Source organism: Diachasmimorpha longicaudata, chromosome 1 (genome assembly GCF_034640455.1).
Source record: "Diachasmimorpha longicaudata isolate KC_UGA_2023 chromosome 1, iyDiaLong2, whole genome shotgun sequence".
NCBI lineage: Eukaryota > Metazoa > Arthropoda > Insecta > Hymenoptera > Braconidae > Diachasmimorpha > Diachasmimorpha longicaudata.
The window spans coordinates 12179445-12198521 of NC_087225.1; the positions used below are offsets into that span (position 1 = coordinate 12179445).

Sequence of the window (19077 nt, forward strand, 5' to 3'; positions counted from 1 at the left end):
TTTATCCGTGTGTGCCGAGAAAATAAAGTTGGGAGTTAATTTTTACGCTGTGATGGAGAGAGTGGTGATTCAGGTAGAGTCTCCATGGCAGTGAGAACAACCACATGCTCACCAGGCTCAGCCCCTTGGAATTTCTCTCGGTTTGAATTTCTATTGTCCCCTAGAATATTGATGTCTGAAAGAAATACGGGAATTAGGAGGAATAACTACATATGTAGATCAGGGAAGTCCAGACGTTTCGGGTTTCAAAAACGACCGATTGGCCTTCTGGAATTTGAACTTGAAGAACAAGTGGGAAGAAGGAGGTACCTTCTTCGGGCCAAAGAATAGGGCATGTGTGACAATAAAAATTGAATATATATTCTAATTAATGTTTCTGAAATAGGTCATGTGGTGCATTAACTATTGATCTCCCGCATTTTTTTAAAGCCAACATTATTCAAGTCTCGAATATCAAGAGAATTTCAATTCAACTCAGGTTCATTTAACCTTCTAAACTGCATTTCCGCTTCCGAATGACTGTTTTGTTGCTGTTGATTTTTATGATTTATTTATTTTCTCTGGTACCGATGGAGAACGATGTCGATGGTTATCGATGGGTGAGGATTTCATTTTTTCAAAATTAATGCAGAAGCCGAAGGCAAATTATTTTGTAAATATCTTCCGCACCTATAGTTCATCTGCAAATTATCAAGAAAAACCTGTTTTTGACACGCATCACGAGATAATCGCCACAAAAAAGTGCTTTCACTTCCATTTTTTTAAATTTATTTGTTCGTTCTCTTTAATTATTCTCAATTATTCGTATTTTGTTTCCTCGAGGGTGTTCGCACATGCTCTGTATTCATGTATTCAGGAGTATTCTTGTAAAATAATATAATCTATCAAGCACCAAAATAAATAAACAAATAAATAAATAAATTGCCATAATGCTCAGTGTGAGGCATTAATCTTTAGAATTTGGGTATTTTTTGTTAATCCCTCAGCCCTGATTTATTCAAATTTATTTATTTATTCATCGCATCGTTTTACATTGTAATACGTAACGAAGCGAGTCAATTAGCCATGGGAACTGGGGAAGCTACGACCCGCAGAGCTAATTCGACACGCGTGCGACTTTTACTCTTCTTAGATTTTTCTTGGTGTCCGGCCTCGGATGCTCAAATACAATGGAATTAGATAACTATGCGGGCTGTCAGCGGATAATTGTAGAAGATGGAATTTAAATGTTGTACCGTACTATCTTTCAAGTGGTGTACGTTTGTATTCGCGTTGAATTACATACTACACGTACACTTGGAACTTGAGTTACCGGTATAATCAGTTTGTTCTTTAGAACACGACGATACGTGGTAAACAATGTCGCAAGGGGAACGATATCGCTTTTACCTTTTACCATTGTTTTTTTCTTTCTTTAACTAACACTAGGCGTAATGCACCCATCAGTTTAGCGGTACTCAGTCTAGGGATTCAACAGTGTAAATGATGATTACGGTTTTTCTAAATGTTCTTACAGAACCAAATGATAATATTTTTTGGAAGATTAATTTCATCAATGGTTTTGTACGAATGTCACGGTAATTTGGTACATTATTTTTTAAATTCATGTTCCTCTATTTTCATTTGATGAGATGATTTTCACGTTCTCGCAGATTTATTTTCCTATTTTCTAGACACTGGAGTTGGTGAAGATTAGATCATCAAGACTTGTCTATTCCTTTAAATGGTTGAATATAATTTTGGATTATAAATATATAAAAATTCTCGTCCATCATTTTGGTGGTTTCTGAGCAATACAACTTTCCAGTTCTTCTCCAAAAGGACAGAGAATGAACATGGTTGCACTGAAGCAGAATACCAATTGCAAATTCTCTGTGGTTTCAGCCACGAGGAATTTTTTTTTTTTTGCTGACGAATGGATTGTATAGTGTGAGTATATTTCGTGTTTCGTCGAGTCACTGGCAGGCTAATTTTCAGACCCTCCGCACGTCAATCTGAAGATACTAATCATTGGAATTTCGTTGGTCAAAGGGATGAAACGATTAGTGGTAAACTCTCGTCAGAATCGTCTTTTCAAGTGGCTCCTTTATGGTGTTTTGATACTTTGGAGATAAGTACAATGTAGAATGGAATGGTGAACTGATCTTAATACTGTTGAACCCAGTAAATTACTGGTATTCTCCTCCTTAGGATAAATAATTCTGGTGTTCTACTCTCACTCTGCCTTCAAAAACACATAGAATTCATTTAATTGTACTTCGTTTATGGCACGAAGAAGAGGAAGATGGGATGTATTTTGTAGCTTTTTGAGGGAATTGAAGAAGCTTTGAAACGACTCTCGCTGTATTGATTTCGGTTACTATGGTTTTCAGTCAATGCATGATAAAGTTAGTTGACGGTGTCATGTACAGCATTTACTCTTGTGATTCAAATGGGAACTGAAGTAGTTGAACGATATCTAAATTTGGTTTGGATGGCTCAGCTTTGGCAAAGATTTTTAAGACCTCATCAATTACTGGTAGTTCTGGGTAGTTATTAGAATGACCCTGAGTATCAACAAGATGGATCCCTGAATATCATCGGTCTTAAGTACTTTGAAAATTGATAATGATATCCCTGGCCATTAGTGACGACGTCACTCACAGTTAATTAGAATCACCAACATCTTTTAATGGAAGATGAGCTCCTGAAAATCACTGACTGCTCACAATGAAGGCAAATAATCAATAGTTTTTCTGTTCCATTGTCTCATTTACGTTTCTTTATCTACCAAAATTATGGGAATAAAATTGCCGTTTAATTTTTGTATCAACGAACACAGGAAAAGAAATATCTTGAACCCCAAAAGCAAATCTTATCTCCCTTTTTCCTTTTCATTACCCAATTGACTCAGCCACATTCATCCAAGAGATACAGATTGCCCGGGCAGAATCCCTTTGAATTTTACTCCGTAACAAATTTTTCCTACAGATAACACAGTTGAACTAACTCTCCTTTGTATTTATTTATGTTTTTCCATTCTGTGTGGAGTCTTTCATTCTCTCTCGACTCCAGCGCGTGAATTTATCGCGCCGGCTGGTGAGATCGGATAATGCCCCCTGACTCACACAAGGTGAAGGAACCACCCGGTGTCATAATACTCACTTTTGAATACAAAATGGATTTTATACGGATCACACGAGATACCGAAAAAATTACCTCGACGGTGGTCCCCCTCGGTGATTCAAAATATTGGTTTAGGACAGGTTTTTTTTTCCATTTCAATTCGCCTCTTATTTCACCCCACAATACCATTTGCGACAGTTTTAATCAAACTCTCTGATGTACGTTACGATCCGGTTTTATTGAGCTGCAGGGAATGAGGGAAATCGGGAAAGCTTCAATCGTAATATCCGAATGCAATTTCGTATCCAATCTCCACTTTCAGAATGGTATTTCTATCAAAGTTCGTCTCTCGGATTTTTCGGGGGTGATTAAATGTTGATTAGATCCACGGAGAGTGCATGTCATCGTCAATTAGTGGCACCTAATTGCATTAAGCACTCTGGGAGCGCCTTGAAAGTCTTCCACGTGCAATATTAACCGTTCAAAATTTAATTAAAACGTCGAAAATTCGGTGGATGAGAGAGAGAGGGGGTTGAGCGGAGAGCAAATGGGAATTTTAATAATATATTATTCTCATTACGGTATGTAATCTCATGCTTCGGTACTTTTTTTTAATTACGGAAGAGCTGGGAATGAAAAATATTCACCCCAATTTGACCGTTTTATCCAAATTTTTATTTCTGGTGGATTGAGTGCATTTTTATGCTACCATATTCTATCATACATCCTCTCTGTTTCTAATATTTTCAACAGAGAACGTCAGATATGATCCTGCTTTGAATATTTTCACATTGAAAATTACTAGGTTCGTACAAGAAAATTTTCTTTACAATTTTCTCTACCTGACACGGCTCTGCGCTCTTGCCATGAGAGTAACGTTACAGGATCGCGTTTAGGTAAATTAGGATCGATGAATATCTTAGCCAGGAAGAGGTGCAACGAAATATTTCAGAATAGGTGTTTTGTGCGGAATTTTATGGCCTGTAAACGTTGAAAATTTTTTACCAAAGCCAAGGCTATTGAGAAAATAAGCTGTACCAAATCCCTGAAATCGTTGAGTTTCATTCATCTCGTTACTACATTTTTTTTTTCAAGAAAGGGCTTCATATTTCTCAAATGTCTTCTCCACACATGTGCTCTGCAAGCAATCTCTAAAGTAATTCAATCTCAATGCAAGAACACATGCTCCAAAAAATGACGTCACATAAACTTCTTCTAACTGAGTGCGCGGCCAATTCAATTGAACTCACTTGAGTGCTTCTGAAAACATAACAGAGCCAAAACACTTGTCTCACATATTGTCACACTGTCCCCACTATCTTCATTCCCCTGAGCCTGAAGAGGAACTTGAATTAGCAGGAGCGGGAGGCCTCAATAATATTTCTTTCAACGCAACGAGCACAGAAATTATTTCGTTTACGTTTGAGGGTGTAAAACGTGGGTGAAACAGACCGAAGAAATTTACTTAAACCATTTGTTACCCTTTGTGTTTTCAGAAATGCGTAAAGGCACGCGCCCTTTACGACAACATAGCGGAGGCACCCGACGAACTGGCATTTCGGAAGGGTGACGTTCTGACGGTTTTAGAGCAAAATACCTCGGGTCTGGAGGGATGGTGGCTGTGCGCCCTCAGGGGTAGGCAGGTAATCTATCTTTTCCATTTCCTTAATTTCGTTAGCTTTTAATCTCCTTTTTTTTCTTTTCAAGGAAGATTTTTTTTTAATTGGTTTCCTTTTATCTTTTATTTAGATTTATTGCGGGGATATGCCCGATGCACATGAAAATATTATTTAACATCAATTGTTGATCAGTTTTATTAAGTTGCAAATTTTTTGTTATGTGTAAGAGACCTTCTCACCTGTTGACTTTTAGAAGATTTGACAGATCGAGTCTTTTCTTCACAGTTTAGTGCAACAGAAATATTTGTTCTTACCGAAATTATTGTTTCAACTGGAACTTAATTTTTTTTATTCAGAAGTTAATCAGGGGCACTCGAGCATTAACGGACATGTTTAAATAACCCCTGACGAGGATTTTATCCACTAACTACTGTTCCCTTCAACGGGTCCACTCATTAACTGTCATGAAACTTTTCCAGGGAATATGTCCAGGAAATCGACTGCGTCTGCTAGTAGGTCAGTACGACAGTGGTATTGGTGGTAGTAGAGCTGATCTCACCCTCTCCGAGGATGGAATCCAGCGTCATGGAAAAAGACGCAGTTGGCATGTTCAGTCGAACAGGGTGAGTGTCTTTAAATAGATGAACTAAATAATCGCATTGGCCATAAGAAGAAAATTTCCTCTATCAAATCCCTGGATGATTCGATCGGGTTGAAAATTATAGCCTTCCATTTATCTCTAGATTTTTGTCTGATTAGATTCTCTGGTTAAAGAAAAACGCCAGCGAGATTTTTCTCGTTTCTCTGAGGGGGTCAAATAAAAGATTACTGGCAAAGGTGAGGCAGGAAGCAGCTGATGATGCGTATTGAAGTACAGCCACGTGCCAGAATGGCCGACCACGCCCTCACGAGCCCCTGAAGAATCCTTTTATTCTCGAAAAAAATACCCAACATTTTCCCCTCAGTCAAAGGCCTTCATTTACACGTTCCGCGTTCTATCATTGTGCTACCACCACAAAACCGTTATAAATAGTCTCCATGAGTTCACTGGCAACATCTTCCTTATGATTGATATCCCACATGACTTTTATTTCCCTTTTAAAAAAAAAAAAAATGGGACAACAGTGACAGTTGGTCCCAGCTTAATTTGAAGCTCAATTCGGTGTACCCCAGGCAGATCGATTTGGATTGAATCGATGGTTGGGTATGGGGGTAACATTCATTGGCCAGTTTGTGTGCGCATGCAAGGACTAATTCGCTTGGAGTGAACCCGTACACCCCATCAATTTGAACGGGCGCCCCTAGTGCCTAGTCGTACCCATATGCCGGGATGTATACGTTGTTCTGTTGGAAAATAAATAGAAGAAATAATGTAAGAGAAGGATTCAGCTGACCCAACTGTTGTTGGAGATTGACTGGGGTCTTTTGGCGGATATTTGAAAGGGGGAGAGTTATGATGGCCAATCGAGGAAGTTGAGAGTTTCATTTCTTTGTTGGGAGCCTTTACCACTTCTTGTAATGAAGAAAAGTTATTTTCATTGAGATAGAAATTTACCGATATATAACCCATATAGAGAGGCACGACCTCCAATATGTCAACTTGACGCTCTTTGGCATTGTCAGGAGATGAATCCTAGTGATCACAAAAATTTCTAATCATTTCTTCTTCATCGTCATTCCATTGATTACAATAAAAAAAATTAATTCGAAACCACCGAATTGTTTGCTCTCAATGATCATTGTTTGCGCTCAACCACTTCGAAGAACTTATACCTCAGGAATCTGTAGAGTTACCGCCCGTCTTCCCCAGAGTACAAAACCCATCATTACAAAACCAAGAAAGCGCAAAACACTTACAGAAGCGATGAAGTTAAGATCCTTTTTTCAACAACAGGAATTTTATGGTGTCTCCCATCGAGAACCTGCTGGCTTGTCTGCTTGCCATGTTGGACACTCTGGTGTCTCTTGTTGGCCTTATAAGTCCCTGAGGTCGGTTGCAGACGCCACTGGGGCGTGCGACAGTGTATCTGCACTCGTGCAAACACACACTCCCCCCCGTATCTTTCAGCAGAAATAAAGGAGACAAAAGTACTTTGTAAAAAAAAAAAAGGGTGAAACAGTGGAACAAAAAACAACGTGGAGGAGAGAGTCAAGAGGACACTGCAGTCATCCCGATGGAATGTGCGGGCGGCATCAAAGAGTAGAGGACAGAAGATGCGTGCATGGATAAGGCCCATCCGCTCCCCCCATGTGGATGATACTTTTATTCGAAACTTCCTCTTTTGTCCAGTGTTTTAATTTGTCCTCTTTGGAGAGAAAAACACACGAAATAATGGAATGATACAAATCTGATGGTCAAGCACATACGGTCAGAGTTGATCATGAGTGTTGAACTCAAAATTGCGCTGTTGGTTTTCGTATTGAATAAAAATAGTCTTTTGTTTAAAAAAAAGTCTAAATGCAGATCTTCGCCTTTGTTCAAAAAATATTTTGATCCATTGAAAATGATTGCCATGTACCTCCAATGATTCTCTTTACCTAACGATTTAGTCATCGTATGTCTCTTCTCATTGCAGAATACAACAAATGATAATACGATAAAATGTAAATGCAGAACGCCTTCTCAGTACACAATTCTATAAACAGCAAGTGAAAACAAATAAATAATAAAGAAGTATGGAGTACCTGAGGAAGTCTGCGTAGGCAGGTAAACTACAAGAGATATCAATGAACCTGGGGAAAACTTGTTTTTGCGTGGGTTTATTCTCAGTTCACCAGGACCTAGAGTCCTACGTATGTGTTGAGCTCGCACTTGGGGAATAAAAATTCTTCTGATTAATTAGGTAATCAAATTTAAAAGCGATGACATCGTGTAGGCAATATTCAATTAGGTATTAGAAGGGAAAAAAACAGATTCCTCGGGGTATAAGTTTAATTACGAAAGTTTGCTGTGCATTTTGCAATAGCTAAGCACTTTGATCGACGAATGATTGAGTCGAGAGTGAATAAATTTTATAGATTATTTTTCAACTGTATCCAGAATGAAAAGGTTGAGAAAATGTTATGAGGAGATATTTTCCATTGACATGGTTCATAAAATCATTTGAAAGATCTCTCACAGCTGCCAATAATTCATCAACAGATAAATTTGTTCTTCACCACAATTTCTGCACTAACATAATTTCTGTTTAATTCGGCCCTGAAAAACTACAATGCCCGTTTCATCCCCTTGTTATGCACCAGTTGCACGTTTCACCAACGCTATAACTATAACCCACCTGAGCCTCCCCAGCATCTTCAACCCCACTAAAGATCGCCCAGCAAGACATACCTGGAGGGATCTTTTCGCGTTCCTATGGCAACCTCGTCTCTCTCGCAAAAAAATTTTTTTTCTCCTTTTCTCTCATTTCCACAATCCCTTTCTCACTGGCATACACTTTCTGTTTTCATCTATTCTCCCTCCCTTTTTCTGTACACATTTTCCACGTTACAGGTCATACGCCTTTCGGTGAGGGCTGGAGTGAAAGAGGGACTGAGGGGAGGGGGCGAGAGGGAGAGTGCGCCGCGACGCTCGGTATCGACCGACCTCAACCCCCAACTCCGCACTGACTCCACTACGTCCTTTCCTCTCATTCCATCTCACCCCTTTCCCCACACCCCTATTCAACCCTCCAGCATCATCCCCCTTCACCACTACAATCAAACATCCTAGATGCCTCTGTGCATTTCCACTACGAGAGAAATAGTAAAATAACGTGGCTGCTTAATTCAGGGTCGTTCTCAGTCTACTCCATCATTCTTATTTTTTTTTTTCATTTTTTTTTTCATTTCAAGAGGAAGGCTCACTGTGTAGACCTCACGTACACTCATTTATAGTGGAAATGGTCTCTCTCATTTCTCTATTGAAAAAAAAAGAGAATTGATGAGGGTGAGCTGTGTTGGAATAGCAAAGAGAATAATGGAAAGATCGAGTGGCTATTGGAACGGTAAATTAATTAATTTTTCAATCAACTGAATTGTTCAGTCATGAGATAAAAATAAGAAATTTATTTTTAATTCATTTTTTATATTGACGTTTACTTAGGAAAGATTTAGATACATACTTTATTGAAAAAATGAAAGGTATGAATTTTTTTGACAGACCACACGTACACTCATTCTCGGAGGTCTAAACTTTGCATTCTCTCTTCATCTCCCCACGATAGGGGAGATGTAAACACGTCTTTTCGCCTCAATTGTATATGCCAGCCCTTCACTCAGGGCGGAAACGTCATAATTAACCCACCCGAGGGTTTAATTGGTGAATGAACGAAAGAGAAGAATTAAGAGTCCTCATCCTTCATTTTTCACGGCATTCCCGGCAATAGCAATGGCAATCATATCGCCCCGGGATATCGAACGTGACTGGCACGGTAGTTGATGGATATTGTGAGGCGTGGTCGGCGTTGTTGGTGTCCTGGATCTTATCCAAATTTATACGCCTCCGGGAGACATAGGGACGGGGGCTTTAATTTCCGTTTTTTTTTTTAATTTTTGATAAAACGTGTTTTTATCTTTTTGATCCACAGGTGGTGACACCGCAAAAATGTGGGGATGTCTATCTGTACGATCTGCCAGCAAATCGGAGCAGTCCAGCCCCATCCTCACATCGAGACTCACCACTGAATTCGATGGATCAAATTCACGGAGGTAATTTTTTTTTTCGCTGCAATAGTGGGAACATTCAATTAAGAGTTTTCCATCAGCTCACGGGAATTGGAATGATTTTTTTGCGTTCGTTTGCGAGGGGACCATGTTGTGCTAATGAATTTTTTTATTGATTTGTGATCAAACAAAACGAGTCCAGATTCCCGAAGATTTTTTTTTATTCGTGTTTGTTCCCAGATCTGTCACGAGTTCGCAGACTCTCTTTAATTATTTCATCTGTCTTTATATCTTTATCGCACGGTTCAATTCATATTTATCTGCTATCTTGAAATATTTTTTCGCTGAAAAGCTCTTCATACGATCTTTTTCCTAAAAAAATATAAAACGAAAACAAATGATCTGTCATGTTGTGAGAGAGATTCCTTAAAAAAATTGATGAAAAAAAACTTTTGGAAAACAGGTCGATTCTCTGGTGGTCACCAGAGCTCGATAGACTCCGGTGGTGACGTGAGTGATTGCTACGACGTGCCGCCCCGTGCAACCCCAGTGATTCCATCTCCAGCGAGTAGTCCCAGCCCAGCTCCCTCATGCTACGACATCCCCAGGCCGCCCACCTCCTGCACACCAAATTCCAATTGCTCGGGTGGTTCAGGGGTCACTCCCCTCGACTGTTACGATGTTCCTCGGCCCCTGCAGCCCCTCACCCCCAGCAGCTCCGCATCGAGTCTCACAAATGATGGATCTCTGAGTGGATCCAATAGATCCAGCATCACAGCACCCGATTACGATATCCCAAGGCCTCGTCTTCCGTCATCCTCGAGGTACAACAGCCTCCAAAAAATATCTACAACTCCACCCCCGAGTCAGATCCAGCAGAATCAACAGATTTATGATGTTCCTGTGAACAAGGAAATCAGCAAAGAACTTCCGCTGGAGCTTGACTCAGCTCTCGAGGGCCTTCAGAAACTCCAGAGTGAAGCGTCAGCTGCCGTTGCACGTCTCCTGGGATTCGTCAGTCCCGGATGGAGGACCCCACAGCGTCTCGATGCTACATTGATGGATTTAAGACTGGCAGCCCTGAGATTACGAACTTCTCTGCATGATTTAGCTGAATTCGCTGAGGGCACACTTGGAAATGCAAGTAAGGCACCTGACAAGGGGCTTGCCAAGAAATTTAGGCCGCTGGTTAAGGCCCTCAGGGACTCGGATAAACTGGTCCAGGAGGCTGCGACCGAGTTGGATCAGATGGAGTGGGACGCCGGGAGGCTTGCAAGGGGGGGTGGCGAGACTCCAACGCCCACTAATGGCACTCCACCGAGCATTGGGCAAGCACTACAACCTGATCCACTGGATCAACTCATCGCGTGCGCTAGGGCACTTACCGAGGATGTTCGACAAATTGCCAGTTTTATTCAGGTATTTTTTTTGTTTTTTTTTTCCATCGGGCGGGTCTAAGGGAGGAATTATAGAGAGTTGATGTTCAATGGTTCTATGAATTCGTGGAAATATTTCGGTTTGCTCTTGTGTGGAACCGGAAGTTTAGTAATATTGATAATAGTTGATTACGAGGACGCAAAATAGTAATAGTAACTCAGGTTTTCATGGAGAAAGTGTTTTTTAAGCGAGAATGTTTTTTTAAGCGATGGAGGATTAATTTAAATTGATAAAATGGAGTTTCAATAGTCTTCTGGTATTATGCCGACAGGGAAATTCAACACTGTTATTCAAAAGGTCGTCAATCATCTCCAGCAGTGCGAGCATAAATGCAGAGGACTATGACTACGTGAATTTAGATTCACGGGAGACTGTGGCGAAGCAGAGGGAGGACATAAGGGCGGACCTACCTTCCGACGAGTTGAGGAAGACTTATGATCTGCTCGTGGCGGAGGCTGATAACGCCGCTATTCACACAACTACAACCCCAACTCCAATGGATCCTAATGATAAGCAATTGTTGGCATTCTATGTGGCACAAGTGATAACACATGGGGCACATCTGACACACGCTATTGAGGCGTTTCTACAGACTGTGCAGCATAATCAACCTCCCAAGGTAACAATTCAATTCATCCCTTTATTCTTTAACTTTCTTTTCATGTAAGAAATGTCGACGTACCTGACAACAATTGATTCAGACAAAATTTTCGAGCGTATAGTTAACAATAAACCATTTAGCTATTGAAATATCTAAATAAAAAGTAATTTTTAATAGTCGCAATCAAATTTAAAACTGTTTGAAATTTTTTGTAACTTGCGAAATAAAAAAATATTATTACTATGACAGATGTATGTTTTTGCAAAGTTCATGAATTATTTTATCTTGAATTGAATGTAAATTGGTAACGTTCAAAATCTACTTACAGCTACTACTAAAATGTGGAAAAAATTCCAAGAGTGTACAGTATATTTTCATATCCAGAATATTTATAGGACAATATTTTGTTTCCCTCTAGGTTTTCTTGGCACACGGCAAATTTGTAGTCCTGAGTGCGCACCGTCTGGTGCACATTGGGGACACAGTTCACCGAAATGTCACGAGCAATGAAATACGAACGAGAGTCCTTCAATGTGCAAATGCCCTGAGTGAAGCACTGGCACAGACAGTATCAAAGACAAAACAAGCAGCCCAGTTCTTCCCAAGTGTCGTAGCTGTGCAAGAGATGGTGGACAGTGTTGTTGATGTCTCCCTGTTATCTAAGGAACTCAAAGTTGCCATGATCCATGCTGCCCAGCAACCTTAAATTCCAAACATGTGCCACCATGGATAAAATAAAATTTTACCTCAAAAGAATTGCAAAATGAACTTTAAATAGTTCGAGAATAATTATTAGACATTATACAGCGTTAAAGTACTGCCAAAGTGTAATTTGCGGATAGATAAAATGATAAAATGGGTACGATGAATTCAAGTATATGAAGAAGAGTGGTAAAAGGAGATGGCTCCACCAATTATCGATTGGATGACATTTCAACAGTATCAATTCTTGAATTCTATACGTCAGAGCTCTTGGTCCAAAACCGATAATTGATATCAGAAAATAAGAAAAAGACGAATGAGTTCCGAATTGATCTTCTTTTACCACTTTATTACTCGAATACGTTCTGTGGAAGGACGTTCGTATGGTACTGGCCTTTAATTGGTAGCAAAAAAAACACGTAGATCCTTTTTGGAAGTCGTTGTCATTTTTGACGTGTTTTAGATTCGCAATAAATCTAACAGAGAATCGAAGAAGTGTGAAGACATAGTGATGAATTAGCTAGACCTAGGGACATAATAATAATTGTTTTCATGTATCGAAGGAACCAAAAAAGAGAATTCACCATCGAGTTTTTTGAGTGAAAGAGAATCAATTTTTTATACAAAAACTTTTGTCTGGCAGCTGTGAGTCCACCATTGGATTTTTGAATACTTATCGATGTTTTATTAAAATTGAATTGAAGTCACAACGACACTAAACTGCAGAGTGATGCAGAGAACTGATTTTATAAAGTGAAAAGTTAAAGACCAGGGAATATACATGTATGCAGTTTTGTGAATTGTTTATAATTTATTTGCGATAAAGTTTTGTAAAAAATGTATTAGTTTTTTAATACGAGTCGTGTATTGTGATGTTTTTAGGTAATAGGCCAATTTGCGTAGCACTGCGGCTCATATCGAGACGAAAAATTGAAGAAAATATTGAAACAGAAGGAGAATAAAACACTTAATTGATTTTAGATGTAAAAGTATTATACAATGTACATAAATATGAATATTTATATAACTCCTGTCCTATGAGTGTTGTTCACGAGTAGAGAACGAAAATATGAGAGTAATACTGTATCCGAAAATTGTGCAATGAGATAGTTATCGACAGAATTCAAGTGGCAGCAGTAATCTACTTATCAGCGCCAAAAAACCAATTGCGGAAATTTTAAATTTCCGGTGGTTTTTATTTTTGTGGCGTGCCACCCCTTGTATTTATAAATCCCCCAAGAATTCAATAAAGAATCAAAGTCAAATAACAATGAACTTCCTGCCTTTGTACACTTCATCATTTCCAAATCCAGTGATGAAAAAATTTATGTGATCTTCAGATAATTTATGATTAACAAAAAAGAAATGAAAATTAAAAACAGAAGCAGTTAAATCCCACAAGATCTTTATTATCACTTCACCTCTCCAAGTCTTAATTTACCATAAAAATTAATAAACCCCATTCGTACACAAGTCTTCTCCACTCTTAATTAAATTCATTAAAACTTCCTAAGAGTGATCGCAGCATCGTCCAGTATGTGTGTGCTGCTGAGTAGCTCCAGTATTCTTCACTGCAGAATCCTTGACTCCCTTGCAAGCGTCATCTCTGATCCTGCTCTGCTTCTCGATGTGGAAGCTGCTGAGGTCCCTCTTCATGGCATAAGCATCCTCGCCATCAGCGTAGTACTTGGGTTCGACCTCTGACACCTCGAAGCCCAAACTGCTCGTGTACAGGTTCAATGCAGCTCTATTACTCCGCCGAACATGAAGAGAGACGTAATTAGCATCAAAGCATTCGACCATGGCCCTCGAGGCCTGATTCATGAGTTTCTGAGCAATTCCTAGACGCCGATGCGACCTCTTGACAGCTAAACTCGTGATGTGACCGTGAGGATTGTCCTCGCAGTCCTCCTCCATCTTAGCCAGGACGTACCCAACAATTCTTCCCTTCTCGTCCTCAGCGACGTAGCTCAACTGTGGCCACGATAAGGCATGGTACAGATAATACTTCATCTGGTAGTTCTCGGGCAGGCACTGGAGATTGCAGTGCTGAATATTGAGAAGATCGTTGGTATTCGCGCAACGAATATTTATCGCCATTTTAAATAGGTAATTGGAGAATCAGTGGGTAGTGGATTATCGTGATTCGTTGGATGCAGTTGGCTTCGATGTTTTTTCAGTCCTTGCGAAGTTTTTTTATGCGTGAACGACCGTTTTTGAGATCATGTACTGATGAGGATTCACTCATTCCACCGAGGAGCTCACGGACGAAACGGAAACGGGATAAGAAGAATTTCCAGACCAAATACCATCCTGGAAAGTAATAAATAATTGTGAGAGTTACGGAGAGATATATATTGGACTTTTTGTTATTCAATCAGTGAGTGTATTCACTGAGGGGGGGGGGGCAGAGTCCTGAAGAGATCATTCAGATCACTTTTTCATTATTTGTAAGACAAGTTGACTTGTATTATTCTAATTCTCTAGTGCCGAGGGTTAATTTCTGATAGATATTTTTCAACTTATTGATAGACATAAATTTTACCATAAAAATAATATAAATTCATCTTGGTACTGCGTAATTTTTTGAGAAAGTCCTAGGGAAAACTTGCAAATGGTTAGATGCACAGCATTACAATAGACAACTATATGAAAATATTTCAAATAATGAATTGAAACATTTATAGGAAAAAAATAATTTCAAGTGGATATTTAAAATAGGCAAAAATAGAAGTGAAGATACAATTTTCTTATTATGTATCAACTTTTACCTGAGAAGTTGAGGTTAGGTTCCTTAAGACACAACAAGAGGTTAGTAATTATCGAATGTATAACTGAATTGGAACAAAGTCAAACTAATTATTGCGACTAATCTGCGGAATATTGAGCGGACTCTTACCCAATAACACAAGAGTGAAGACAATGATAAGGCTTGAGATAACGGAGAAAGCAGCAAGTGCAACTTCTTGCATATTTACGGAATTTTAGACGTTTGAAAGCCCCGTCGCTTTTTTATTCCTAACAATCATTAGGTTTTAATTTCATAACCTTTGTCTCGGAGGTACGTCAAATACCGAGTCGTGTAAGATTCGAAATAACTATAAAATCTATTTTTTTCTACAATAAAATGTGACTAGATCCTCTACACTTCGATGTCACCGCGCCATTTTGGAATTGGAATATATGAACGGTGAGGTGTGGGGGCGAGAGGTTATGTTTTCCATGGATTGAGGGCGATCTTGCTGATTTTTCATGAAAGAATCAGAGGATATTATTGAATAATTAAAAAGTACTTGCCGATATGATGCCTTTGGAGCTCAATTGTCAGCTTTGTAGCCCTGTTAAATTTAATAATTCACGTATTGAGTGGAGCGAGAGAGATCTCGATCTGAATAACACTTGACTAGGGTTGTCTCTGAGGTAAATATATAATTTAGGTGAAGGAGGGATATACTCAACTGCAAAACATCCGAATTCAGATAAGCAGATAACTTCGAATATCGAATGAATTTAATACACAATAAAGTGCACCAACAAATCAATTGAGAGGTTATTAAATAAAATTCATATGAGGTAAATTCAGATTCTATTTGAATTCAGAATTTTTTGATTGTTTTTGACCTTCTATAAAAACTAAGGGTTGGTTTGCATCAACCCAACTACAGTTATTGAGCGTTGGTCATTGGAGAGTTCATGAATAACTGTTATCTAGACAGGGTCTTGAAGCACTTTATGGACAGTGGGTAATAAAGATTGGGTACAAGCTAGTAGCTACGAGAGGCAAAATTCAGAATTTTGAAATAAAGGTAAAGGAGAGGAGGAAATAGAAGGTAAAGAGGAGTATTTTAGGAATTCCTAAGAAATTCTGAATAATTGAAATCGCGTCTTTTCTCTTGAAAACGTGATAAATAAAGCAAAACCAACCGAATTAAATAAACTTCACATCCATTTATTTTTAATAGCGTTTCATATTTTCGAGAATTTTGTTACATTATATAAACATAGACATTTCGTTTTTATTTTTGTTAATTTTATTATTAACGCTAATTTTTTACCTAGTTTTTTTTTATTCTTAAATCGTAGGATTACTATTGGGTAAATTCCTATGCATGCAGTATTCCATTGTTTATTTGGTAAAACGTGCGTTGTGATTCAATTACACATATTTCCTGTTTTGTTTTTCATTGCTCTTTCACTGGTATTTCGTATCATTTTTATTTCTCCATGTGTAGTACCATCGGATGTTCTTGAGTAAAACCATTGAAACTCCATACTTTCATTCACTTTCAATTGTTTTATCACCCCCTACATTTGCGCAATCGTTCACTCGTACCTCTAACTCTTATGCCATTGTCATCAGATTAGTTCTTCTATAATTCTTACTGACTCTCGTAAACTTCATTTATCTTTTGTCTTATTTTTCTGAGAATGAAATTACATAGCGGATATAAAATTCCTTATCAGCGAGTGTTTTTCCCCGTGATAAAGGAGCGAAAAAAGATGAACAAAATGAAATTCTGCAGATTGTTTCGATCATATATCTGGAATTGTTGTATTTCACAGAAAATGTTGAGCGACATCTGTTTCCTCTTCAAAAAGTAATTCAACATTTCTTCTGTCAATTTCCGCTTCTCAACGTTATTCAACTATTTCAATTTATTTTTCAACTCGTCTTCTGTCGCTCTTTTCTCACAGATTTCTCCCTCTTTTATACAAAAATGAAACACTTATCGTGAAATTCGATTGCGAATAAGTAATTCTAGTTACGTAGGAGTCCGAAGGAAGCACAATCCTCGATGGCTTTATCCATTTCGTTCATTATTTTGTTCATCCGTTAACTTAGACACCTATTCCCAGTTCCGTTAGTATTATTGTCCACAAAGACGTATCTATCATTGTTTCGCCTCCTTCCCTCTCTCCGTTAATTAATTCAATTAATTTATTAGATACGTTTACCGTCAATGTCTCACTGTTTTTCTTTAATTGGTCAGAATCGTTTTTTTTTTGTTGTTGTAAATGACAGAAGTGACAGTAGCCTTAACTCTTTACGAATAATGTAGTATGATTTTCGTGTAGCCAGCTGTGTGAAGATAATTTAATTGATTAATTAAAATTAAAATGTCAGTAGTTGTCAAAACTCACAGTACAACGTAATAACTGATTGTAGAGCATCTTAGACTATTAATACCATGAAAAAAACATTGTACAGTAAAAAAGGAACTTAATAAATTATATCTATAATACATCTATTGTTGCGTTCTGTTCGGTCTCTCTGTAAATTAAAACAATTAACTTAGGCGTATTTAGATACAACTTTTGTTTAATTTACTTTCAATATTTTTTTTAGTTTTTTTTTAAGTAAATAGATGTATCAATTTTTTTATTTCATTTTTATTTATATATAAAAAAGAGAGAATTTTAAACACGATTTTTGCTAAAGAAAAATATAATTTATGGGTAAATAGTTTTTTTTTCATTTTTTTTCCATTTTTAGAATTATTAAAAAAACCATCGTCGATGGTGAATAAATAAGGGATAAATATGAGCAGTCTGTGCTGGGTTGATGGGATTCGATGAGAAAAACGAAATTGTTATGAAAAAACGATTCACATTAATTTTAATCAATGAGGGGGAAAGTATTTCAAGTTGAATATTTATCTTCTACTCATTAAGCGATTTGAGGAATGAGTCGTGTAAGACTATAAACGAGTCTTTTTATCGACGAGAATTATCCTTGGAAAGTATTTTTGACATTCTGCTCCCGAATTACTTCAACGAAAAAAGCAAAAACATTATACGTACTTATTTCATTTTCCTTTCATTCTTCTCAACTTTTGATGATTAATTAATTTCCCCAGCCATTCACTGCCTGAAAATACATTTCGCATCATCGCACCTTACGTTTTCAATTCCAAGGCAGGAGAGCGATGTCACTTATTTAATGAATCAAGTGATTATTTTACACATAAAGCGCTCAAATGTGTCCAAAACAACAGGTGAACACTAATTAAAATCAGTAGTAAAGTACTGAATATCAACGAGCCAGAATTCATACTGATGTATAAAATAGCTTAAATAAATTTGAAATATAAAATGTTATACTGAAAAGTGGAATTCAGGAGTTTTACATCTATTCACTGAATAATCTCTATTTTTCTTGACTCACCTGTTTCCATTACTTCACTACAGAAATTATATAATAACAATTAACTTCGACGTGACTTTTCAGGATTCATCGTTCCATCGTTACAAAGTTATGCACTCTATCGAAGAGCATTCTCATCGTACTAAAATCGCTCGTACCCATGCCTGCATTAGAAAAGAATATGGATACCCACGAATTTACAATTTTAATCCTAGAATTTTTTTTTATCTCATACAAATATTCCAATATGCATATAGATGCTCGAATACCGATTATTTATCGCTATGTTTAGTTATCATTACTTAATAATACATATCACACTGAGCCGGCTGTGTGTGTCCATCATTTTTCGCCCGCACTGCGTCCACTCACTCAATTAATTAGCAGTTATTCTTCGTTTCTTTTTGACGTATAAATTCATAAAATGGGGTTTTTACTCGGTGTTTTCGTTGACATCAGCTGAATTGCCGGGTGTAGGCAGTTGAGAGTCGGGCAGTTGTGCGGCTGTATCTTCTTCTTTTTTGGATATTTAGTAGCATTTGCGAGTGCAGGTGCACTTGCGAATTAAATCCACATCCTTCGTATACCGTCTGCCATCATTGCAAATTAGACGAACCTGAGGAAGAATTTGATGCCGAGTTATAGGGAGCGATTTTTATATCAATGGAACGCGTGTAGTCCAAATTAATCTTTCTTGCAAATGCGTCATCACAGGGAAAATGGGTCAAATAACTGAATATTTTGAGCAGAAAATAAGATTTTCTGATCATTTTCCCCAGAACCGCGAATTGACGAAAAAAAAAATCGATGAATACTCACATCAC

At 38.0% G+C, this 19077-nt stretch overlaps 3 protein-coding genes across 5 annotated transcripts in view; 1 reads left to right on the forward strand and 2 right to left on the reverse strand.

Moving 5' to 3' along the window:
* The window catches only part of LOC135168889 (breast cancer anti-estrogen resistance protein 1), a 28958-nt gene extending 15575 nt beyond the window's left edge, over nucleotides 1–13383 (forward strand). The window contains exons 2-7 of the mRNA XM_064133497.1: nucleotides 4602–4748; nucleotides 5204–5347; nucleotides 9293–9413; nucleotides 9832–10787; nucleotides 11077–11424; nucleotides 11825–13383. Of these exons, the coding sequence (XP_063989567.1) occupies nucleotides 4602–4748; nucleotides 5204–5347; nucleotides 9293–9413; nucleotides 9832–10787; nucleotides 11077–11424; nucleotides 11825–12112 (2004 nt within the window). The 3' untranslated portion in view covers nucleotides 12113–13383. The remainder of the gene's footprint in view (nucleotides 1–4601; nucleotides 4749–5203; nucleotides 5348–9292; nucleotides 9414–9831; nucleotides 10788–11076; nucleotides 11425–11824) is intronic.
* A 113-nt stretch (nucleotides 13384–13496) lies between these two features.
* On the reverse strand, nucleotides 13497–15655 carry Vnc (variable nurse cells). Of its 2 annotated transcripts, none has more exons than XM_064133510.1 (2): nucleotides 15406–15655; nucleotides 13497–14421 (listed from the first exon to the last, which is right to left on the reverse strand). In XM_064133510.1, exon 2 carries the CDS (start codon nucleotides 14206–14208, stop codon nucleotides 13618–13620), a length of 591 nt encoding a protein of 196 aa, XP_063989580.1. In that variant the 5' UTR covers nucleotides 14209–14421; nucleotides 15406–15655; the 3' UTR covers nucleotides 13497–13617. The 2 variants fall into 2 exon arrangements, with proteins under 2 accessions (XP_063989580.1, XP_063989586.1); XM_064133516.1 differs by lacking the exon at nucleotides 15406–15655 and adding an exon at nucleotides 14880–15002.
* A 386-nt stretch (nucleotides 15656–16041) lies between these two features.
* Sli (slit) overlaps nucleotides 16042–19077 on the reverse strand; it is a 255780-nt gene continuing 252744 nt past the window's right edge. For both annotated transcript variants that reach the window (XM_064134630.1, XM_064134621.1), the window contains exon 28: nucleotides 16042–18869. In XM_064134630.1, the coding sequence (XP_063990700.1) occupies nucleotides 18783–18869 (87 nt within the window). In that variant the 3' untranslated portion in view covers nucleotides 16042–18782. The remainder of the gene's footprint in view (nucleotides 18870–19077) is intronic.

Excerpts from the sequence above, each read along its gene's own strand:
- Vnc (XM_064133510.1), bottom strand. The coding sequence starts at position 14,208 with ATGGCGATAAATATTCGTTGCGCGAATACCAACGATCTTCTCAATATT.